This window comes from Brassica rapa, chromosome A07, assembly GCF_000309985.2.
Source record: "Brassica rapa cultivar Chiifu-401-42 chromosome A07, CAAS_Brap_v3.01, whole genome shotgun sequence".
In the NCBI taxonomy this organism is placed as follows: domain Eukaryota; kingdom Viridiplantae; phylum Streptophyta; class Magnoliopsida; order Brassicales; family Brassicaceae; genus Brassica; species Brassica rapa.
Genome location: NC_024801.2, coordinates 24,985,744 through 25,010,081, shown reverse-complemented (window position 1 = coordinate 25,010,081; position 24,338 = coordinate 24,985,744). Strand labels below are relative to the sequence as shown.

The 24,338-nt window shown below is 35.3% G+C and overlaps 6 protein-coding genes and 1 long non-coding RNA gene across 10 annotated transcripts; 2 read left to right on the top strand and 5 right to left on the bottom strand.

Moving 5' to 3' along the window:
- Positions 1 to 172: 172 nt before the first annotated feature.
- Positions 173 to 2,865, bottom strand: LOC103831601 (zinc finger protein VAR3, chloroplastic). Its single transcript, XM_009107487.3, has 6 exons — positions 2,149 to 2,865; positions 1,632 to 1,749; positions 1,210 to 1,535; positions 1,000 to 1,134; positions 833 to 931; positions 173 to 743 (listed from the first exon to the last, which is right to left on the bottom strand). Exons 1-6 carry the CDS (start codon positions 2,451 to 2,453, stop codon positions 329 to 331), a joined length of 1,398 nt encoding a protein of 465 aa, XP_009105735.1. The 5' UTR covers positions 2,454 to 2,865; the 3' UTR covers positions 173 to 328.
- Positions 2,866 to 6,023: 3,158 nt separating this feature from the next.
- Positions 6,024 to 12,459, bottom strand: LOC103831599. The gene is made up of 2 exons (XM_009107485.3): positions 11,519 to 12,459; positions 6,024 to 11,452 (listed from the first exon to the last, which is right to left on the bottom strand). Exons 1-2 carry the CDS (start codon positions 11,643 to 11,645, stop codon positions 11,079 to 11,081), a joined length of 501 nt encoding a protein of 166 aa, XP_009105733.2. The 5' UTR covers positions 11,646 to 12,459; the 3' UTR covers positions 6,024 to 11,078.
- Positions 12,460 to 12,709: 250 nt separating this feature from the next.
- LOC103831598 (beta-arabinofuranosyltransferase RAY1) lies at positions 12,710 to 16,136 on the bottom strand. 3 transcript variants are annotated; one of them, XM_009107483.3, is made up of 7 exons: positions 15,490 to 16,136; positions 15,381 to 15,386; positions 14,971 to 15,287; positions 14,637 to 14,892; positions 13,892 to 14,560; positions 13,572 to 13,818; positions 12,710 to 13,315 (listed from the first exon to the last, which is right to left on the bottom strand). In XM_009107483.3, exons 4-7 carry the CDS (start codon positions 14,862 to 14,864, stop codon positions 12,906 to 12,908), a joined length of 1,554 nt encoding a protein of 517 aa, XP_009105731.1. In that variant the 5' UTR covers positions 14,865 to 14,892; positions 14,971 to 15,287; positions 15,381 to 15,386; positions 15,490 to 16,136; the 3' UTR covers positions 12,710 to 12,905. The 3 variants fall into 3 exon arrangements, with proteins under 3 accessions (XP_009105731.1, XP_018508240.1, XP_009105732.1); XM_018652724.2 differs by having other exon boundaries at positions 15,381 to 16,136; XM_009107484.3 differs by lacking the exon at positions 15,381 to 15,386.
- Positions 16,137 to 16,389: 253 nt separating this feature from the next.
- Positions 16,390 to 17,654, bottom strand: LOC103831597 (coiled-coil domain-containing protein 124). 2 transcript variants are annotated; one of them, XM_009107482.3, is made up of 3 exons: positions 16,984 to 17,654; positions 16,781 to 16,900; positions 16,390 to 16,644 (listed from the first exon to the last, which is right to left on the bottom strand). In XM_009107482.3, the coding sequence occupies exons 1-3, from the start codon at positions 17,539 to 17,541 to the stop codon at positions 16,627 to 16,629; spliced, it is 696 nt and encodes a 231-aa protein (XP_009105730.1). In that variant the 5' UTR covers positions 17,542 to 17,654; the 3' UTR covers positions 16,390 to 16,626. The 2 variants fall into 2 exon arrangements, with proteins under 2 accessions (XP_009105730.1, XP_018508203.1); XM_018652687.2 differs by having other exon boundaries at positions 16,390 to 16,641.
- A 408-nt stretch (positions 17,655 to 18,062) lies between these two features.
- On the top strand, positions 18,063 to 18,691 carry LOC103831596 (60S ribosomal protein L27a-3). The gene has a single exon (XM_009107481.3). It carries the CDS (start codon positions 18,128 to 18,130, stop codon positions 18,566 to 18,568), a length of 441 nt encoding a protein of 146 aa, XP_009105729.1. The 5' UTR covers positions 18,063 to 18,127; the 3' UTR covers positions 18,569 to 18,691.
- An 804-nt stretch (positions 18,692 to 19,495) lies between these two features.
- LOC103831594 (F-box protein At1g70590) lies at positions 19,496 to 21,328 on the bottom strand. The gene is made up of 4 exons (XM_009107480.3): positions 20,647 to 21,328; positions 20,446 to 20,579; positions 19,981 to 20,163; positions 19,496 to 19,765 (listed from the first exon to the last, which is right to left on the bottom strand). The coding sequence occupies exons 1-4, from the start codon at positions 21,200 to 21,202 to the stop codon at positions 19,598 to 19,600; spliced, it is 1,041 nt and encodes a 346-aa protein (XP_009105728.1). The 5' UTR covers positions 21,203 to 21,328; the 3' UTR covers positions 19,496 to 19,597.
- LOC117126450 lies at positions 21,064 to 24,218 on the top strand. The gene is made up of 2 exons (XR_004449033.1): positions 21,064 to 21,252; positions 21,351 to 24,218. It is a non-coding gene; the product is annotated as an uncharacterized LOC117126450 (long non-coding RNA).
- The last annotated feature ends 120 nt before the right edge of the window (positions 24,219 to 24,338 follow it).

Here is a 24,338-nt window from a genome sequence, read left to right as displayed (position 1 = left end):
TTAAATCATAATAATAGACCGTAAATGCTAACAGATGAATTATTAAGCTAAAAATTGCATAGAAAATTAGAAAATTTATATAAATTTAGGTGTCTGTGACATTATTTGATTTTTCAAATATTTTATTTATTGCAAACCATTACAAGACCAATAAGAAGTCTAGATGACTAGATCATAGAAAATAAATGATTATCTTAAACCTGACATTATTTAGTTTTTTTTCCAAATATTTTAGTCAACCAATTTGCGTCCAACATTACATGCTTTTACTACAAAAATGTCTAAATCCAAACCAGCCAAAGAAAAAGAAAAAAAAAACAGATTATCTTTAAGTTGGAGAAAACCAATCATCCATCTCTCCATCATCACTACAATTACCTAGAAGCTCAATCCTTCTCCGATCATAACACCTTCTTGACTCTCTCTCTTCGTCATCATCTTTTTTCTTTTCATGCCCATTACTTCTCATCCTCTGTGTCATCTCCAACTTCCATTTCTCTCTCTTTTCCACACTCCTTGAAACACTACTTCTCCCTCCTTCTACTGGAAATCCCATCACACCATCTTCTTCTCCTTCTTCTTCTTCCTCCTCCTCTTCTTCTTTTACAAAACTCCACGTCTTTGAAACTCTGCTGTGATGATCACCAACACTCTTTGAATCCGGTGTGACCACTGGAGCCTTTTGTCTCTTGTGATCACACTTCAAACAAACAGAGTTTCTTCTAAAATTGATGTAATAGCACCTGATGATGTATACAAAATGATATAAACTTTCAAACAAGTGAACTAGATTAAAACAAAACGGATGATGATGATGATGATGATGACTCACGACTCGCATTCCCACTCTCCCGGATTGATTTGACGCATTGAAGGCTTGTCTTTGCACCTTAAGCATCCCGTGTTCTTCGCAAAATTCAGGAAATTGCATCTGCGGCCATAAAATGCATGTTAAGTGTTTCTTTAATCAGATCAGACACTGTAAAAGATGTAACTCACGTTTGGCATATCCAATCTCCTTTCTTCAGTGGGAGATGATCTTTCTGTTCTTGCTTCAACTGCTTCAGCCGCTCCTCGGAAAATACATCACACCGAAAGCATCTTATGTTTTTCGCAAAGTTTAGGAACTTGCATCTGCCAAAACAATAATAGTTGATAACAAAACAGAGTACACAAACTAACAAACCAATGCATTAAGAGACCACTTACTCTGTACAGTGCCAATCCCCTGGCCTTTTCCGCGGGTCTCTCTCATCATTCTCCAGTGAATTTGGGTGGAGCTCATCTCGAGATGCCACAGTCTCAGAACACTCAACGTCCTGTAAGCTATACTCCACGCTTTCTCTCAGCAACTTCCTCACAGAATCTTCAACAAACTTGGTTTGACAAGCACGGTTCACCACAGCAGGAGAAATGGAATCAAGCCCATAAGTCAGCAGTATACGCATGACATCTATAGTTCTAGCACCTTCCTCATCTCGTGCTTGCGCATACGCCCTTTCACATTTCCCTCTCAAGTTGCAAGAGCCACACACCTACTAAGTAAATTGTTCCAAGCTTGGTGAAGTAAGTTCCAAGCACGTGTAACCTCAGAAAAAAGAAAGAGCTAACGCTATAACTAGAATACATACATTTACTTCATCAATGCCCACATAAGCTCTTAGACGCTTTCCTGAGTTCACAACCTTCCTGTCAATGCTTGGACATCCACACCCAGCAATCACTTTCATATCTTTCTTCGACAAGTATCTGTAAGCAAAAACAACAAAACGAAAACCATGAGAGACTGATCTATATATTCTAATGTATCACAGGCATTTCGTCGAACAGCTTGTGTGCAGATTAGATTCTTCACTCACTTAAAACAATAAATGGAACAAATGATCAAGAAAACAAAGTATTCACGAGATGCAGAGAAACCCACATAGAATAAAATCAAAAGCCTCAGAATTTGAATCAATTATAGCACTTGAGAGACCAATCAGTATATTACATTTCGTCGAACACCTTGTGTGCAGATTGGATTCTTCATTCACTTAAACAGTTTAATGCAACGAATGATCCAGAAAGCAAACTCATTCACGAGATACAGATAAAACCACAAAGACTCAAATCAAAAGGCTCGGTTTTTGAATCAATCGGCGTTACCTCACGAGAGTGAATCGATGGCGGGCGAAATCGAGACAAGCAGTGCGAATATGATTCGATTCCTTGGGACTCGTCACGCTTTCTCCGAAGTAACCTTTCTTCACCAGCATCCCCATCAAATCTAGCCACTCGGGCCATGGGTGAGAGCTTGGATCATCAACCAAACGTGATCTGGGGATCTCGGGGCTTTGGGTTTGAGCTAGATCGTGGATATGTTGTGACACGGCGTTGAGTGGTTTTGGGGAGAGAATGGTTCGACGGATGTAGCCGCCATGGTAGTGGCGGGTCTTGAAGAATCTCATCATTAAGAGTTTTGGCGGGTAAAATGAAGTATTGTTGCAAAAACATTCGTCACATTTTGCCTATTAGTATCTTCAAAAACATCTATTCTATTAAAATAGCAGTGTGACCAGTTGATAAAAGTAGGATCCAACTATTATTTCAACAATTCATATATTTTCTTATAGAAATCTCTTTTTTATATAATAACTGCAACGATATCTATTTTCTGAATGTAACCACTTAAATTGCATAATAATCGGCGGCCACTTTTCGTAACTACATTTATATATCAGTATATCAATATTATTAATACATAATTCAATACGATTATTATTTTGGATTTTGATTTTTGATGAACACTCAAACCCTCAGAATTGAATCCAGTCGCAGAAACCCAGTTTTTACTCTTTGAATCTCAATCAAACCTGCAAATAGAAGTGTGTAAACAGTTTATGAGATTCATGGTGACTTACAACCGCTATCTTTCTCATAGTCGGCCACTATATCAAAATCATCAATTTTTTTTTACTTTTTTGGGTTTCTATAGGTTAATATCCGGTATTATATGTCAAATTTGTAAGGTTTAAACGTAAAAATCAACGAATACGCATAACAATCGATGGATTAAATAAGAAAAACAATGGCTGCTGTAAAACTCTTTTCTGCGTAACCTAATTCGAGTGGAGAAGAAGATAAGAAAAATTACGTTTATGCCATTAATGGGAAAAACAAAAAAAAAGATAGAAAAGATGAAACACGATGTGAGTAGATCAAACCCAGGCTATGTAAACATGTGTGTGCTGTGTTCCACTAGGCCACCAAAGTTTTTTGCAAATTATTGATTATTATTTATTAAGTCTGTCAATTAATCATGCTATTAATAATTAATTAAGTATGTTTAAAGAGGAAGGTATAGCCTATATTACTCTATTCAAATTATAGACTACATGTAGGGGCAAGAGTTCGGGTTCGATTCCAACTATTCAGATATTGGTCTTTAGATTAGAGATTAAAACCTATTTGGATATTTATAAATTTTAGTTCGGATTCGGTTTGGATCATTACGGGTTTTCAAATACGGGTACTCATTTCAACTATGTAAAATTATTAAAATCTAAATATACCATATCTATTCTATTAAAACGATAGTATGACACATTAATAAAAGTAGTATCCAACAATTATTTTCATATATCAATTTTATTAAAACATAATTAACACTAACTACGTTGTAAGTTAAATAACTTCCACTATAAACTCCTAAATAATCGGGACCCACTTTTTATATAGCTAAAACTGCTGAGTTACTTTAATTCCATAGCTTTGGTTTCTTATATAATATAGTACGTTTCTATTGCCCACACCATTTTTAATACAACTAATGCCATATCATTTCATCAAACAAAAAATACCCAATAAAAAATATTTCAAACGATGAAGATACCCAATACGATGTCATCTAAAGAAGAGTAAAATATATTTATTTTTATTTTAGCATTTTATTAGAAAGAAAATTAACTGCCATAAATTATACTAATAAACAATATCCTTAGAATTTTATTAAGTTTACATCAAACATGCAAAAATTTGTGATAACAACTTTTTGCAGGTTATTTTAAAAAGCACTAGATTCTAGCGGGTATATTTTTTGTTTTAGTTTTTTTTTAAATTTAATTTTTAAATTTGTATTTTTTTTTGTAATCATATTATGTTTAACATTAATTTAACTACCAAAAATATATTAAATTAAATTAATATTAAATATAATATGATTAAAAAAAATACAATTATAAAATTGAAAATTTTCAAAAATGATAGAACAAAAATATTTTTACATGATTTAAGGGCGGGTATATTTGTATTTTAATATTTTTACATAATTTTAATGAGTATCCGTATTTAAACTGAACCCGTAATTATCCAAACTGAATCCAAACTAAAATTTATAAATATCCAAATAGGTTTTATTCTCTCATCTAAAGACCAATATCTGAATAAGTTGGAATTGAACCTGAATTCTTATTCTATAATATGATCACATATAAAACATAAATATGATTACAAAAAAATACATATATGATACAAGGAAATACACAAGTACATATAAAACTTGATTTATTTAATATACTTACAAAAATAATCTATTCTATTAAATTCATATCATACAAAAATATAATTATACAAATACGCAAATATATAAATTATATTAGACAAATATTTTTAAAGCAAACATATACCCGCCCTTTCGAAGGCGGGTCAATATCTAGTTTGTGTTAATACGGCCGTTGGACCAAGGTACAACTTTTGTATAACCCATTTTCAGAGTTAAAATTCATAATAAAAGCGATAAATTTCAATATACATGTACATTTTCTTTTCTGCTGAAATTAATGCCCCCAATTTCGAACCTCCTAGTTGATTAAGAGGATGTTCAACAACAATGTGGGGGCCAATTCATGCATCACGTTGTTATCGCTGATACAGTCATATATTAGCACATTCTGTTTATTATTAGACTCAAGGTAGCTGATGATTGTTTGTTACAAAAAAAAAAAAAAAAAAGACTCAAGGTAGCTGATTTTTTTAACTGAAAAATATTCTGGTTTGCAAATGGTAAAATCATCTTGTATTTTTTGCTGGTGATGGCAAGTGTACTGTTTCAAACCAGTAATATTGTACTTAGGCTGAAGTGATACCATCTCGCCCTATATTTTTTTATTATAAATAGAGTAACTTAAAAATAGAGTTGTAATATATTCTAATGGTACTTTATTTTAAAGTAAAAAATAGAGTGATAAAAAAATATTTTATATATAAAGTAAATTTTTACTTTATTATAGAATTACTCTAAATTCTAGTATTTTAGAACGAAAAATAGAATAAAGTTGGAGATGCTCTTAGATCAAGTTAAATTGATGATGTTCAAGAGCTACACGAGGATAATTAAAAAAAATCTAAACAAGTAAGAACTCATCGATACTGCTTGGAAACACATTTTGAAGTTAGACAAGGATGTACCCAAAACAACACAAAGTAGGAGGACTCCCTGGAGTTGTAGCTCGACATGGAAAAGGAGGATTCCAAGAGATCCAAAGAAGTTGCGGCTGGTGAAAAATACAAGTCGTACAATTGAAAAAGGCTCGCGTCGGTAATTCATCCAAAAACAGTGGGTCAGAATCACAAGAACAATACGGACGAGACGAAAGAATAAGAAAGCATAGTCGAGGATCATTTTCTTTCTTTTTATAACTGAAGTCAAAGATTGTTCCAGAGCCAGAGTGAACATATCCATGTAATTATGTTGGTGATCATTTATGCAATCATGTCTTTTGTGTCAACATCTCTATGATTTTATTTTTTCTATTTAGCCTTTTCTTGTTATGAAATGATAAAACGTATGTATGCTTATATTAAATACATTTTTTGGCTAAAGATGCATGGTTTTATGGATTACGCTCCTGTTTCTTTTCTCTAGAAACATTCTCTCAACCTCTTTCATGCACCGCGATGCTTTAGCCATATATAGCGCATTATGTTTTTTTTTAACTTCTATTTTTTCAATAATAGTTTTGATTGTTATGAATACTGGTTCATAACTCCCTTTCTCTCTGTGATTTCCCTATTTCCTTATTGGTGTTCCTTGATTTTCTAATAATAGGGAAAAATGAGAAGTGTACCGTAAAATGAGGGATACCTATTTATCAATTCTTCGATAATCAATGGTTATCATTGATTTCATTATATAGCCATACTGTCTTTCATCTCTACCTTTTATTTATATAAAGCAAACCTTTTTCGTATATTCACCAGAACAAAAGTTCTCAACTCTAGAGAATCCAAAACCATAAAAGAATACCTGCTAGTTCTTTTTCAATCCTCCAAAAATGAATACAAAACAATCTAAATTGATGTTTTTCTTGTTAGCCCTAATCTTCACGGCATTGTCGGAAGCAGCAGCTAAGGTGGAATATTGTTCGACAGCGGCCATAGATAAAGTGCCGGGATGTTATGATTCGTTGAAATTAGCAGCAGAAAATGATTACAGATGGCTAAGAAAAGATTGTTGCAAAGTGGTGTACTCATTTCCTCATCATTGCTTATTGCCTGTCATGAATCGCCGACATAAGGATATTAACTCCTTTAAAAAAATTTGTGTTAATGTTCACGGACCGGTATAACTTTTATGTAACCCATCATTTCAGTTATAAATAAAACAAAATGAAATTAAAGTTCTTCTTACATCAGTTATATGAGACATGTACATCCCCAGAGATGGATCCAAACTGCCAATCAGTATATTCTTAGCTCACTTAAAACAATATAACGGAACGAATGATCCAGAAAGCAAATTCATTCACGAGATGCATAGAAACCCATATAGAATCAAATCAAAACGAGCAGTGCGAATATGATTCGATTCTTTGGAACCCGTCACGCATTCTCCGAAGTAACCCATCAAATCTAGCCATTCGGGCCATGGGAGCTTGAATCATCAACCAAACCTGATCTGGCGATCTGGCGATCTCGGGGTTTTGGGTTGTGGATATATTGTGACACGGCGTTTACTGGTTTTGGGTAGAGAATGGTTCGATGAAGTACTGTTGCAAAAACCATCGTCACGTTTTGCCTATTAGTATCTTCAAAATCATTTGTGTTAATACGGTCGGACCAAGTTATAACTTTTGTATAACCCATTTTCAGAGTTTAAGTTCATAATAAAAGAAATAAATTTCAATATATAGTACATGTACATTTTCTTTTCTGCTGAAATTAGTGCCCCCACATTGATTCTATGTTACTTGAAAACGAAATGTATTTCATCACCGAACATGTATGCTAACACAAAGAAGTGAATTTCGAATCTCCTAGTTGATTAAGATTTAAGAGGATGTTCAAAAACAATGTGGGGGCCAATTCATGCATCACGTTGGTATCGTTGATACAGTCATATATTAGCACATTTTGTTTTTACTAGTATTTGACTTCTATTTTTTTTCTCAATAATAGTTTTGATTGTTAGGAGTAGAGTTTACTCGTTCATTAATCACAACTCCCTTTCCCTCTCTGCTTTCCCTCAATTTTATATTATCTGATGATAATCCGCGTCCTGCGCAGAGTAAATTTTTTATAAAATATATTATATTAAATATTATAAACAATATACATTTTGTTATCAATAACTTTTTTTTACATTTGATTAGAGGTGGACATTTAAGTACCATTTTGGTTCAGTTAGGATCTTTTCGGGTTTAGTTCGTGTTTGGGTTCATATAAACCTATTTAATTTTTTTCAAAAATTAAAGTTCATATAAACATTAAATTTTTAAAAATGTCAAAATAAAATTAATATATAACATATAAATTTGAATAATGTATGCCAAAATACTTAAACTTAACATAAAAATTAGTGTACCTTAAATATTTGGATATGAAATCAATAGATATTTTAGGTAGTTTAGGTAATTTAAGTATCATTTAGCTATTTTAAAACATGTACTTATAACTATTTGTATATATTTTTGAGTATTTTGGACAATTGTAAAACATCTTATATATTTTGTATATCCTTTTAGATATTAAATTTAAAAAGAATTAATATATTTAAGTATATAAATTTGGTTCGGATATATTCGGATATCCGAAATATTTCGGTTCGTTTATGGGTTCTTTAGATACCAAAATTTTGAAGCTATCCGGATATCTAACCAAGTTTGGTTAAAGTTCAATACTATTTTTTGGGTCGGGTTTGGTTTGGTTTTTTTAAAAAAATTTTTCCAACCCTATATTTTTATTGTAAAAAAAATTTAAACGAAAAAATGATGATAGTTTATATTTATTTTGGGTATGCAAAAAAATTTAAACCAAAACACATTTTACAATGTACATTGCAATTTAGTTAACTATTAAAAATTGTTCTAGACTCATTACATGGAAAAAAATGGACTGAACTTAAAAAACGTTACTATTTCATATTGTCAATCGACATTTTCATATACCCTCCATCGGTGATGTGACAAATATAAAGTGGGTTAAGGTTATGAAAGAAATTTTTTTGTGCAATCCATGTTCTCGCTAGGTGATTTCAATAGCTTCTAAATAAATTTTCGTTGTATCGATCTCTTGTTAGATTTTCAAAAAATATTAATAAATAAAGTCTTACACTAAAGTAGTCAATTGTTTCTCAATTAATATATAGGAAATTAGAGTAACCACATAAATTAAAATAATATATCTTGTTTATTTACAATATTTTTATGGTAAATAAATCAAAATAATCATTTTATCTATTTTATGTAGTATATAATTAAATTTCAATGATACTGACATTAATTTATAGTATATTTTAATATAAATATTTATTATTGATACTTTCTACTTATATGGTTTTATTAACATTTGTATATTTGATGTAACAAAAAAATTTAAACCATTAACCCAAAATTTTTGATGTGATATTTTTTGATGAGAATTTCAAAATTAAAATATTAAGGTCTCGAAACATTTTCAATGCAAATTTCAAAATTAACATGTTTATGTATTTTTAAATGGTACATACTTTAATTAAACGATATTAAAATAGATATATATATATATACGATTTAATATAAATATCTAAAAATAAAAATTTATATTAATATGATTTTATGATCATTTGTATCTTGTTATAACAAAAACATTTAACCCATTGATCACAAAATTTTTAAAGTGAGATTTTTAACTTTTTTGTAATTTATAGTCATTTTCAAAATTTAAAAATGTAATATATATGAAAAAATCTAATTTTTTTATTATATGGTTAATGTGATTGTTTAATTTCTTTTAATAATATAAAATAAACTAAAAATGAGAAAATATACCAAAATTAATATCAAATCTCATAATATGTTGATCATATTCGATAATACCGTAACTTTTATTTAAGAAATAATATAGTCTTTTTATATTTTGGGTTAATATAATGTTCCAAAACAATTAGATTTTAGACCTACATATTATTTAATTAATTATTATGATGTCATGTAAGCCAAATTGATATCATAATTAAGTGACATATCATTAAGTATATTTTATAATTAGTATAAAATATAGATTACAATAGAATTTAAATGATTCTCAATTAATAAATAGGAAATTCTTAATCGTTGTTAATATGTCATGTAAGCCAAATTAGTGTCATAACTAAGTGACATATCATTAAATCTATTTTATATAATTAGTATAAAATATAGATTACAATTCCATTTTAAATGATTCTCAATTAATATATAGAAAATTCTTAATTGTTGTTCCCTTAATTGTTTAAGTCAAAATGGGAAGTGTACCGTAAAATGAGGGATATCTTTTTTTTCTGACTGAAAAAATTAAGGAGATCTACGTTATCAATTTATTCAATAGTCAATGGTTATCACTGAATACGTTTTATAGCCATACTGTCTTCAACTATCTTCTATATAGATAAACGAAACATTTTTCATTTATTCACCTCAACAAAAGATCTCAACTCCAGATACTAGCTAGTCCTTTTTATACTAGCTAGTCATTTTCAACTCCAAAAAAATGAATAAGAAACCATCTAATTTGATGTTTTTCTTGTCAGCCCTAATCTTCACGGCATTGGTATTCCAACAATCGGAAGTAGCTGCTGCGAATTATTGTTCCGCCATAGATACAGTGCCGGGATGTCACGATTCGTTGAAATTAGCGGCGGAAAATGATTTCAGGTGGCTAAGAAAAGATTGTTGCAAAGTGGTGTACGCAATATCTTATCCTTGCTTCTTGGATGTCTTGCATGGCCGAAATTTGGATATTAATTTCTTCAAAAGCATTTGTGTTAATGTTATTGGACCAATAACTTTTGTGTAACCCATCTTTTGGGTGATATAATAATAAAAATGAAATTAAAGTTCTTACATATATCATTTAAAGGATACATGTATATATAATATCCCCAGTGATGGATCCAAGCTGCCACAAAAATACTATAATCTGTTAAATTTTGGTTTTGTTGAAAGCTGAATTTAATGCCCCTAAAAAAAGAAAAAAATTAATGCCCCCTCCCCATACAGTCATACACACACACACACACACATTGGTTCTAGTATTTTTTAAAACGATGTGTATTTCATCACCGATCGAACATGTACGATGTATCCTAACACACATAGTGAACCTCGAATCTTGTAGACGATTAACAAGATGTTCAAATGTATGGGGCAATTCACGCACGATATATAGCATATTCAATGCCTTTTCTCAAAAAAGAAGAAGAAGATATATAGCATATTCTGTTTTTATTTGATTTCTCTATTTTTTTCTCAATAATAATCTCATTACAATTACAAAATAGTCTCATTACAATTGTATCTTGTTATTCAAAAACGACGATTTATTGAATTAAAGAAAAATATCAAATACATAAACAGAAACTCTGTGAATTCATCTTAGTTAACCATTTTTTAAAAGTTTTTCAACCTTATATTATCTCGATTCTGTTTCTTGATTTTCATGATCTTCGCGGTCCTACAGTTACATAAACAGAAACTCTCGAGTTCACTTCTGCCTTATCCGAAACTGATCCTCACGGTGTTAAGATAAAACTCCTAAGAATTCAAGAATTCTAGTCATTGCCACAGTGTAAGTGATGAGTTTCAATTGCGGACAAGATAGAGCTGATCACGGCTCGGACTTCTTTGAACGTAGCATCCCTTGTTTGTGTTGCGATGATGCGATCTCTCTACACAGACCGGACATGTCTTCGGGTCCACAGTTGACGGAGACGAAGGAGAGCAAGAGCGAGAGGTTGATGAGTTCGACGAAGAAGAAGACGACGTCGTTGAAAGCGGAGGAGAAAGGAAAACACGGATCTTAAGCGCCGTCGCAGCGAGATCATATTCCTCCATGAGGTTGGCTAGATCCTCGTCGGATGATACGGTGACAAGCGCGTCGAGATCATCCGTTGGTAACTGACACCGAAGACTTATCACCTTCATCCCGCATACCTCGCCGAGCTTAACCGCCAGCTCTGTTAATAAACACCGTCAGATATAGAGAGACAAAGAACTTGAAAGGGAAGAGAAAAGAAGTTTACCGGCGAACGATATGGAGCGTTTGACGGAGAGGACACGTGTGTGGCCACCGTGGTAACGTAGCTTGTTGTCGGGATAACGAGGGATGATTCTCCCGCCGTAGCTACAGAGGAATTTAACGGTGGTCATTGCTTTGATGGTTATCTTCAAGCTAGAGGAGAAAAGTAGTGTGTGTATGTATGGCTTTTGTTCAAGCCAAGCTAATATAAGATTCAATGCTTATAAATAGAGAGAGTATGTTTTCACGAAATGTGAAAGTATGTATGGTATATTCTCTTTTTGGTGCGTGACTGCGTGTGTGTCCCGAAATTTACTATATTATTAATTTTAAAATTTCGAAAAAATGTTCGGCCGACGTTATATTAATTTATTATTCTTCTGAATCTAATAAAAAAAAATAAAAAGATGCAAACTTTATAGGACAAAAGAGCCATAAAAGGACAATCAGGTTCCATTTCTGTTTGACAAGTGGCCTTGGAAAGAACAGAATATAAAATGTCCTCGACCATTTACCGCTAATGAATTTTTCACGTTGGCTTTCTCCGTTAGTTTAATTTATTTTTAGATTTATTTAATGATTTATGCGATAATATATTTTTCGTGTTTTGCTTTCACTTGCACCGTATCAAAAATCACTTTTACTCACACGATACCATAAATAAGAATTTTACACAAAAAAGTTTTTTTTTTGAGAAGAAAATTGACACACATAAAAGTTTTAGTCAAAAAAAAGTATGAATGGTTTACGGTCGATCCACCACACTAACTCATGGTACCAATAGGTTCTTCTTCTTTGTCTCAGGTATATACGTTTCAAAATATATCATTTTCAGTGCTACAGTAAAAGCTCTAGATATTTTCCTATATCTTTTCCTTTAAGAAACAATAATCTGAGTTTTTTTTGGTTTCTAAATTGATATTTTCTTACGTTTCTTCTATCAAACGTTATTTGATATTTTCCATTGACATGTAGGTCTCTTGTCTTATACAACCCGGTCCCTTGAAAAGCCACAACGACCACGAAGATTTGCACTAATGTCGTAAGATTCTTGATATTTTACAAGTAGATATTTGAGTAGGCCACTTACATAATCTGCCTTATAAGAATGATTATGCATAGTTTATTAATCTTAATCTAGTGAAAACATATAAAGGTCGTGTGTACAATAACACCAAATAATAAAGAAAACCCGTCCTATAAAATAATTTATCTTTATTTCATTTCAAATAACTTGCAGCTTACAAGTTCATATTTCCTAAAAAAGTATTTCATAAAAATTACAACAAATAAATACATTTTTGTGTATAACTATACTCAAAACTAAGATGTCTTCAAATAACGTATAATTTTTTTTGTTTTTGTATAACCTTTACTCTTATCTCTATCCTCTACACACACATCCTCATGGATGCGTCATAGTCCCATAGACCTTTCATCATCTGGCGTTCAAGTTTCTTCAGTCTCCCACTGATCCAGTTATTATGTAAAACGTAGCAATGGTTCTTCTCACACTCTCCTCTTACATCTTCCTTCAGCCATATGTCTCTGTAAGCTCCGTTAGGAAACAAGTCTCTGTCCAAGAAATGAACGGTCAGATTCGTCTCTGGCTCAACGCATCTATCGTTTCCTACACGATGGACTCCACCTTCTCCACACAGTGTATCGTAGAAGCTAGGCTGCTCTGATAGACCAGAGGTTGCAGCATGTTTAACCACTTTCTCCATTGCTGCTATCGTTGGTTCATCTGAACGTGCGAAGTAGAATCCTGAATTCAACCGTCTTGGTCGGTTTATCGGTACTGCAAAAAACCAAACAAAACCAACAATTCATTAGTCTTTTCGAACAAAGGTTGGTCCAACTAATGTTCTAAAAATCGGTTTAGACGACGCCTAGACGGCAATTAAAACACAAACAAAAATATTTTTTTATTAAAAAATCGGTATAGGCTTTCAACAAATCAGTTTAGACATCCGTCTAATCAGTAATCTTTTATAAAACATCTAATTGCCGCCTAACGATTTCTTGAACATTGGATTCATGTCATCATAGATCACCTGTTGTGTTGTATTCATCAGACTGTGCAACGAGAACAGAAGGACCAAAAGAGTGAAGCAGAGGCAATGGGTTTCTGAACCAATACACATCTACATCGCTCAAGAGAACGTTGTAGCCCATCTTAAGTATCTTCAAAACTGTTCTTGACTTAACTTTGGTCACTCTCTGGAAACACTTTGATCCAAAGTGACAATCATTGAAGCTAATGTTCTTTGGTGCGTACGGATCAAAGAAAACTGGCAGACCCTGAACACAAGACCCAACTTGGTTATGAAACTAGTAACAAGGAGAAAGCAAAGAGACTTTTTTTTGTGTTTACCTGCAATATAGCAAACTGATAAGTTTCTTCATCAAGTGCACAGACTAAGAAGTTTGGAACAGCGAGGCGACGTGCCCTGCAGACCCAACTCATCAGCATGTCCTTGTAACTAAACCCAGCAACTGAAAGCACAACGGTTCTGTTCTTGTCTGCAACTAAAGGGAGAAGAGACTCAAGGTCATAAGGAAACTTCAACGGCGGCAGTGCCTGATCTTTCTTCACAGGATCTAACTTCAAGAAGCTTCTTGATTTACTTCTGCTGATACAAGCTGAGATCTTCTCTCGCGTCCTAAAGCCATCTGAAGCAGTAACGAGTATGTAACGCTTGTTACACTTCAAAAGCTTTGGTAAAGCATAAGACTTAGACAAAGAGCCGTAGAGCTTCCCGAGATGAGAGTTTCCTATATACTCCCAGTTTCTTGAATCAAACTTCTTCTCTGCATTGCCTATAGAGACGCTTGAGATGGTGGAAGTGGCGTCAAACACAAACCTTCTTTTACAAGACAAAGCCTCGTTAACGATCCATTGATTGTGAGTTCCTCTTTGGTACAAAAAAGGTGGAAGCACTCCACAGTGCAAGGGGGAATCAACATTGTTCCACGCCATAATCATGTTGCCTCCTTCACTAGAATTCGATTGCAAACTCCGCAAGCTTATCATCTTCTGCAACTGTTTAAAGAAAACAAAGAGTTTAATCAAAGAATCATTACCATTTACCAATAAAAAGTTTGTTTTCTTTCATTACCTCACCGAACCTCACTCTTTTCCCATTGTACTGACGCCAGAAACGTCCTGTTTGGTCCCAGTGGAATGGGAAACGAGGAATGTTTACTGAGGAAGAGACAAGAAGCCAGTCACGATCAAGCTCGTGGTGAGCGTGGTTTAGAGCTGAGATGAAATCTGGTAGAAGAAGAGTGTGTGGATCTATTAGGACAGCTATGTCGGATGCATAAGCTTCGGTTCTCGCCAGCATTGAGTGTAGAAACGGAGTGCCAAGAAACCTTACAGTTAAGGGAAGAAAAAGAACACAAGAATCAGTTACGGAACCAATCATTGCAAGAAAAAGAGAAAGAGCTCACGTGAAATCGACGGTGGAATCGAGGAGAAGACGGGAACCAAAAGTGTCGGTGAAGGAAGAGTTGTTGTTGTGTTGAGTGAAGAGAACAACTTTGACTTGGGAAGACAAAGCGAGCCATGAATGAATAGCTTGGCTATCGAAGGATGAGGAGGAGGAGATATGGAGAGAAGTGAAAATGGTGATCCTGGGAGCAGTGGAAGAATCTGAGGAGAAGGAAGGGTTATGGAGAGAAGGGGAGAGAAGAAGAGTGCCGTAGAAGGAGAGAGCGATTAGGAGAAACCCAGATAGCCAAACAGATATCAGCCCAGCTCCTAGTCCCTGTTATAAGATGATTTCAGACCAAAACTCAAAAGGTGAAGACAAGATCTTAAGAATTGTTTAACAACAAGTGAGAGAGAGAGAGAAATGAACCTTGAGCTTCATTGAGAATTGAAGAGGAAAAAGGAGTAGTAGTAAGAAGAATAAAAGGGGGAAACTAAAAGAATGGAACTTTAACGAAAAAGGGAGAATGGAGAAGTACCAAAACTACAGCGGAAAGACGGCGAGAGGAATGGTATGCGAATGGAGAAAGGAAGAAGAAGACATGTGAACGCTTTTCGTCATCTTCAAGAAAAATGTGTTTAATATTTTTATTTTAATAATTCCAGTCTTCTTCTTCTCCATCAGAAAAGTAAACCTTAGGGGTTCTATAACTTTTCTTTGCAGATTCGCCTAACGACTTCGAACACAAGATGCAGGCACAATGTCCCTGTTTTTGACTTCAGAACACTCTGTCAATATCTTTCTTTTTTATGTTTGGCACAACTCCAATTATTGAGTGGTTTGGTTTTCCTCAAAAAATTAGTATAAATTATTAATATTTTGTAAAAAATGTGGAACCTGAAAAACATGGGGATCCTATCACAGATTTGACCACAAACAATCAACATGTTTGCATAAGTAAAGCACACAAAAAAAAAAGGTTCTGGAGGGCTTAAATAGCCTTAATCAATGTTTCTAACAAAGCTCTCGTGTCCTGGTTAGAGAGAAAAGCGCATGGAAAAAGGTTGATCCTTAGTGTCTAATATATGTGTTGTTCTGACAACCAGCTATCACTAAAACGCTTACACAGCACATCACCTATGCACATGAGGAACCCGTGGAGTTTTTTCAAGTCACAATGAAACACACATAGATTGCTTGACTAGGAGCTCAAATGAACCATGTTCCAAGTACTTGTTTACACAAAAGTACCTCCTGCTTAAATGGGTGGCAGCTTTTCTTCATGTGACAATCCAGCTAGCTGGGTTCTCGGTCTGGCAAGTGTTGTTTGTTATAACGTTTACTACGAGTCTACGAGCGTTTTCTTGCAGTTAAATACCTGCTGATTCTAAACGGCAGGAAAATAAAAGGCCAAAACTGAAGACCGCAAAGATAATCCTCTATACGCAAATTCGATCTCAATAAACGCAAAGAGTGAATGCTTAATAGACGCATACAACAAGGACAGTATTCAAGATGTATCTATCCATTTTTACCTACTACTTATATCATAGAGTTTTTACAATGTCAGGCAAAATATGCCCAAAGTAGCTCACACAAAAGTCTCTCTCACATGACATATCCTCTCTTCCTCCCCTTATGAGACCTTCCCCTTGTTCCGGTTACAAGTTGCATTTCACTCAGCAGCAGCAGCCTGTTCAACGCATATAGTTCAGCTTCCTCATTGTTTTCAACAATCCCTATTCTATTCTATCAACTAGACATATGATGCATACTACTTCTCAAACACTTGAACAAAAAGGCTGAGCTGAATGTAGTATTTAGTTAACCTGGTTAAGAGGATTGTCAGGAGACTTCTTCCACATCTTCCAAATCAAGTCCTTGTACTGAGTGTGAGTAAGACCTGGCTTCTCCTCCTTCAGCCTCGGCATCTCAACTTCTTCATAAGCCTATACAAATACTCATCAATCAATCAAACAATTCTCATCTTCAATCAAACATCAAACAAACATAAAGAAGCCATAGATAAAACCTTAAAGGAAGCCTTGAGCCTTTTCTCCGGGTGGCGATCAACGGGGAGGTTATCCGCGACGCTCATCTTCGCCAGCGCCTCGTCAACGGTACGAGCATCGATGATCGAATCATCGCGATTCGTATTCGACACCAACACCATCTTCTCGTACTCCTCTTCCGCCGCCATGCGCGTCTGTTTCTTCTTCGACTCCTCCGCTTTCTTCGCCAGCGCCGCCTGCTCCTCCTCGCGCCTCCTGATCAGCTCCGCCTCCGTCACCTTCGGGACCGGCGCCGAGACGCGGCTGACCTTCTTGTCCGGCTTCTTCAGAGCCTTCTCGAGCTCCCTCTCCTCCTCCTCCGCCAGACGCTTCGCCTCCGCTTTCTTGGCGGCGGTCTCGGCCTTCTTCTCCGCGTCCTCCTCCCGCTTCTTCGCCGCCTTGGATTTGGGGCCCTCCGCCTCGCGCCAGTACTGCTCCTCCTTCTCGCGGGTCTGGCGATCCTTCTGCTCCGCCTCGGCGGCGTTCTTGCGGGATCTGGCGACCTCCGCCTTGCTGTTGACTCCCATCTTCTTCGGCATCTTCGTACGCTAGGGTTTGATTCGATTAGATTAGATCGATCTCTCGCGAATCCTCTCGATTTTACTCCTCCACCGTAGAGAATTAGTTATCTGTGAAAAATGAATTAGCGTGCACGCGACAAAGAAGATATCATTCGGTTTATTTTCTAATTTAAAGCCCATTAAGGCCTTTAACAATGTATTGGGCTGGCGCATTAACTGTTTTTGCATTTGACTTCAAAAATTCTGTCATTGTTTTATGACGCTAGAAAACTACGTGTCGTCTTAATAATTTTCCTATATTTGTTCCTGGAAAAACATTAGGTAGTTTACACAAGTCACTAACCTAGGCGACGAGGAATAGTGATGTGGTGAATGCAGGAAATAATTCCTTTCCACGACGTCGTTTCAATAGCAAGCTGAAAATGAAAAGATGTATATTGGGCTTATATCGCAATAGGCCCATACAACATAAGAGCCCAGCTAAAAGTGTAAACCCTAGGAAAGCTGAAGATAGTGAGTGAACAACCTCTAGTTATAAAACTGTGCTTCTTCTTCTTGAGAAGCCCTAGCCGCAGGAGGGAAAAGGTTCGAGAGATCGGCGAAAATGACGACGAGATTCAAGAAGAACAGGAAGAAGCGTGGCCACGTCAGCGCCGGACACGGACGTATCGGAAAGCACCGAAAGCATCCCGGAGGTCGTGGTAACGCCGGAGGTATGCACCACCACAGGATCCTCTTCGACAAGTACCATCCTGGTTACTTCGGTAAAGTTGGTATGCGGTACTTCCACAAGCTTCGCAACAAGTTCTTCTGCCCGATCGTCAACCTCGACAGGCTTTGGTCGTTGGTCCCTGAGGATGTGAAGGCGAAGGCTACCAAGGATAAGGTTCCGTTGATCGACGTGACGCAGCACGGGTTCTTCAAGGTGTTGGGGAAAGGACATTTGCCTGAGAACAAGCCTTTTGTGGTGAAGGCGAAGTTGATCTCGAAGACTGCTGAGAAGAAGATCAAGGAAGCTGGTGGTGCCGTTGTTCTCACTGCTTAGGTTTATCACAAATTTATCTTCTATTTTTGTTTTTGAATATTCGCTAAAACTTATCCTGTTTTGGATCTTGGAACATGGTTGTTATGACATTGAGATTCTGGAATTTTTGCCTTGCCATTTTCTCTTGTGTTTGTGGTTTGCGTAATTTTGGTAGATTTAGAATTGCGATTACGTTCATTATGCTGGCATGATTGTTGATTTGAGTTCATTCATCGTCAAGAACTTCTTACATGGTTGGATAATATGCATGTTTGGAACATCTTCGGATCGATACTCGCATTCACAGTGCATTTCTCTTGTCGAGGGTTATGAATTCGCTTCTACAAATGTTTGATTTGTCGTTATATAGTTGTGTGGATTGGATTTGATCATTTAAGTACATTTCACGCAAATTGTGGAAATTCTCGACATTTGTAACTTGGAACCTGAGCAGGCATGATCAGGTATGCGTGTCTTGATGTTCCACCATCGTACTGTAAAGCTTGTGGAGTGAAACAGTGCTCAGCTTGTTCCTTATTCATGTTACTCATAAAACATCCACCAATTATATCCTTTTTATAAAGAAAACCATTTTAACGTCTCAGATAAAATTAAAGGGATCCTCAAATGTGTTTTGTAAATAGATTTACGACAATGTATCAGTATGACCCCATAAGGACAAACGTTGAAAAGGCCGAGTCACATTGAAAACTTCTGTTTTGGACACACTGTAGCCCCGACCAGTTGTTCCAAGGATTAATTCTTGTCCCTTGTTACATTGAAAACTTCTTTCTACTTTTACCGAGCCATCTTACATAAGAGTTTCTTCTAGAAATTTGTTGTCTTATGTACCTTTACTATATTGTTCATTAGCTTCGTTGTTGGATTTATGAAAGGTTAGTCAAATTAGCTGCTGATGTTTTGAACTGTGTGAAGTGGGGGGGAAAAAAGAGGCGCAAATTTCAAATATGTTATTTCGTATCGCCATAATGTTATTACAAAGAGTCGATTGCTATGACACCCGACTGCATCTGTACTCAAAAGATGGACTCAGCGAGTAGCTGGCAACGCACGCCAGTTATTGGCTTGGTTTATGGCATGATCACGAGAAGTTGCAGAAAGCTGTTGGTGTACAACTTCCTTGACGTGACCAGCACCTGTTTCCCCACCACGCTCAGCGAGTTCTAAGTACATCACAGCTTTCAACAATGCTCCTTCCTGCTCATCAAAATCATAGATTCATCATCAGTTCAATCTCCAACTCCTTGCATAAGCCTAAAATCGAAAATCCAACTCTATTGCAAACTTCCCCAAATTTTTTTCATCTAGTCAGACACAATACTCTAACATGGTCTATATAGCCAAAAAAAAGTAGGGCTCTAACAAGCCTTTTGTTGAATTGATTATTGAGGTATGATCAGAGATATACTTACAGAAAATAAGGCAAGGCCATGCTCAAACTGAGCTTTACTGTGTCCATGATCAGCTGCGCGTTTCATCCACCTTCTTGCTAGCTTACGGTTTTGTGGTAACCCTTCTCCAACCGAGTAACAAAGCGAAATGTTATACATGGCTCTTACATAGCCTCCTTCTGCTGCCTTTAGGTACCATTTAGTCTGTCAAAAAGGAGAAATGATCAAATCACATGAAAGTTTGTGGATACGACAGAAGACAAAAAAAAAACATTTCCACAAATGAACTAACCCACATGTCCAAACACAGCATTATCACACTAAACCGAGTATGTGCAGCAATAAATATACAAAAAAATGCAATTTTTAATCGAGATTGCGTGCAGCACCCCACCACATGAAGACATCTATATATAGAAACTCAACTCGACAAAGAAAGACATCTATATATAGAATCTCAAACTAGACAAGAGACAAGGCACATACAGCTTCTAGCAGATTGGTCTGCACGACCCTGCCTTGGTGTAAACAAAGAGCTATCTGATACTGTGCTCTAACATAACCGTTCTCCGCAGATTGTTTCAACCACTTCATCGCTTCCTTAGGATCTGAAGGTTGACCTGAACACACAAAATCAACCAAACTCAAACCCTAAAATCAACTCTAATCACAACAAGAATCCCTCACCTTGAAGATAAGAGATCCCCAAATTGCACTGACCAACGGCATCACCGAGCTCCGCAGCTCTCCTATACAACCCCACCGCCTTCTCCTTCTCCCCCTTCTCCCAATACACAAGCCCCGCGTCAACCATCGCGAGCGTGGATCCACGCGCGGCCCCTTTCAGAAAAGAATCCAGAGCCTTGTCCAAGTTCGCCTTGACCCCTCCCCTCCCGTGCTTGAACCGCTTCCCCCACCGGAGAAGCAGCATCGACTCCCTCAGCGGCTGGAGCGCGTCTCGCCACGATCTGCACACCGACGACGCCGCCTGGAGGTTCGGGAGGCTCAGCGGCGCCGCGATTTTCGTCAGGATGTCGAAGGGGAGCATCGAGAAGTCTCCGGCGTCGTGAGGCGGAGGAGGAGGCGTGGAGGAGGAGGAGGCGGATTTTGAGATTGACTTCGTCGTCGTCGCTGCTCGGATTGAGAATCTGCTTCGTTTCTCCTTGTCGTGGAGCTTTGAGAAGGATAAGGAGGTGAATCGGGATCCTTCCGATGGGCCTGGTGGCCATGTTCTCTGCTTCATCTTCTTCTCCGACGAAAGTCCACCGTCGATTTTGGCGTGAGTCAAGAGAGGTAAGTAAAAACGGATTCGCTTTTTGTTTTCTTTTTTTTTTTCTTTTTGTTTTTATTTACGTGGTGCGACAATCGAACGGCTGTGCGATGAGTAACAGTTAATCTATGAGACTAGAGTGTGACACGTGGAGATCTTCAACCGCCAAGAATATTCAACCGAAGTGGATCAATCAAACAAACACGAGCCGTTGATATTTTCTTTTGGGCTGGGCCTTATATTTATTGTTGTGTACGTACGTATTACCCTATTTAATATTGTTTTTGTGCAACCACCCTATTTTAAAATTAAAATATGAAATATCATTGCTAAAAATTCTTGTTTATTATCTATTCTATTAAAAATGATGTGCAAAACAATATTTTCCTATTTTAAAATGATTTCTTAATTTTTTAAATTTCTTAACTAATTGTATCCACTTTATTTATTGTTTTTTCAAAATAATTCGACACATTTATTACAAAAGTACAAAACAAAATTTACCAAGTTCAAAATATTTTATTACATTTTCTATATTATTTTCATTATTTAATGTTATTTATTTTACGAGTTAGCCATAATAATTTCGCATGTTCAAATGAAATTTGCTTCATTAGTAATAAAAGTTCAAACCGGTTAACAAAGACTTTTTTTATACATTTACACAATCAGTTAGAAAAATACATTCATGTACTAGTTCATATACATATCAATTTTTCAGGTATCGAATCTTTTTGGATTTTAAAATAAAATTGCTTCATTATATATGTATATGTTTTATAATGTCACTAAATAATTTATATAAAAAGGTAAAAATTAACATTTGTGCAGGATCAAGCTCTAGTTATGCTTATAAATAAAAAGTTTCGGAGCTTCTCATAATAAAGAGTTTTTTTTTGTATAAAAAAATAATTTATTTCTTGGCAAAAAAGAAGTAATTTATTTAGTTTATTATGTAAATATATAATCATTAAATATGAATAAATTGACCTGTATAAATCTGGGTCCAGCATAGGCTGATATATTGTCAGTGCTGATATGGCAGTGACGGAGATCCTATGGCGTTTTTATGGTTGATGGACTGATGGTGATGTTTTTTCACTATTGGTGTGTTGTATAATGATGCATTTCTATAGTGTGTACGTTTCAAAAATAGTTTGAAATGTTATTTTCTTTTTGTGTGATAATAATCTTTTTGAATAAATTAACATTTTAACCATTGACACAATCACACTCTTTTGTTACACATGAAAAGTGCTGGTTTCTGTTGCTCAAAAAGAAGAGTGCTGGTTTCTTGATCACACACGTCAACTAGTTTTGCCAAACACAAATATAAACGGAACTGTGAAATTTTACGCATTCAAATTTTAATTCCGAAGCAATCCACATTTTGAACAGAAAATGCTGATATATTTAAATACTTTTTTGAGAATTTGTATTCCCTACCCACCAAACCTTCTTTATTTGCAGTCCATACTCTATTTCCCCTTAATTTTTTTCCCCCCATCATTACCATTTCCCCCCATTGTATGGTATCTCACCTTTTGCAGTATATTGAGCTAATTTACTCTACTTTTTTTGTAACTAATATATTTAAATACTTTGGTTAGGGAAACTACCTCGAGTATTTAAATCAAAATTGCTGCATGAAACATCATACAACGGTATAAAGAAACTTTGCTGGACATTCTTCTCTTCTTTGGTATGAATATTAGCTCAACTACTAATAGGTTTGATTGATCAGTGTGGATATAAAAGTTTGGCCACTAGAAAAGAACTACAAAATGTGATTGTCTAAAAAAAGTTGCATGATACTACAATTTGTTTTGACTAAAGGGCTAACATGATACTCCAATTTCTCATGGCAATAACTCTGAAAGGAAAAGAAAAATAAATACAAAGATCTCCAATAGAATAAATAACATTATACAGTCTGAAATTATTGACGTTGTAATAATGCATAGGATTCTCTTCAACTCGAAGCTCTGACTATTCAATTTACTCACCATTACCAAACATGATATAGACCTCTATTTAGACTTCAAGTAGTTGTAGTTGTGTGGCCATGTGGGTCAACTTTCCCTAGTTTTGAATATTTTCTTCAAAACTCTAAAGCTTTTCATTAGTTTGTTTTAAAAAGTTGAATTGGATTGAAAGGATTTTTTTTTTGTCTAGTTGAACAAATTAGTGTTGATTTTGGATGTTTAAATCCAAAAAAAAAAATATTGAAACATGTGGTAGATTGAATCTCCTTAACTTGAATCTGTTAATTGTAAGCAAACAAATATATGATAAATAGTTATGCAACATAGGAATAAGAGAAGAATGAATCAAACTATGAATTCAAGTTCAAGTCTCAAGAGAAAACAGAGTGTAACATGTTTTTTTTTAATATTAATTAACTATATATAAACTTGGACCCGAAAAGGAGAATAGAAAATCCGATTACAAACTTGCTGAACAAAATTTCCAAATTCAATCTATTACAAAATTAGTTTTTCTCAACCACTAAATCCAGCGCAATCCAATAGTCCAATTTTCGAAATTCTTTGAAATCAGTTGCCGTTCTCAACCATCGACAAGGATCACGAGAAGTTGAGGTTTTCCTTTTACCTCAGATGCCAGAAATTCCCCCGATGATCTCCAAACATATAACCATCACCGTCTATCAAGCGCTTAACGTATGAAAGAGAGAGAGAGAGTTCCGAACATGTTATGGTCAGAAGATTCTAGATCAAAAGACATACGTTTTCTTCAATCTTATTGTTTTGTAGGATGAAAATTAAGGATATGAAGTTTACAAACTGAATGAGTTGCATCATCATCTATGATACGATGATAGATAAGGACTAGACTAATTATATCAAAAATATACAATAAAGAAAGAGGTCAAGATAAAGCTGTAGCCTGTAACTAAAAACACATAATTAGAATAAAATTAAAACCCCTGATATTTCTTCGGTTAACAAGTCATTAACGTACGCACTAAGAAAAAAGACTCAAGAGTCTTTACTCTTTATGCAACTATGTCTGTGTTCTTGTGAAGACAGCGTTCAAGTCTTGAGCTTTGACCGAAGTAAGCCTCCGTCCGGTAGATTTTTTCCGGCGT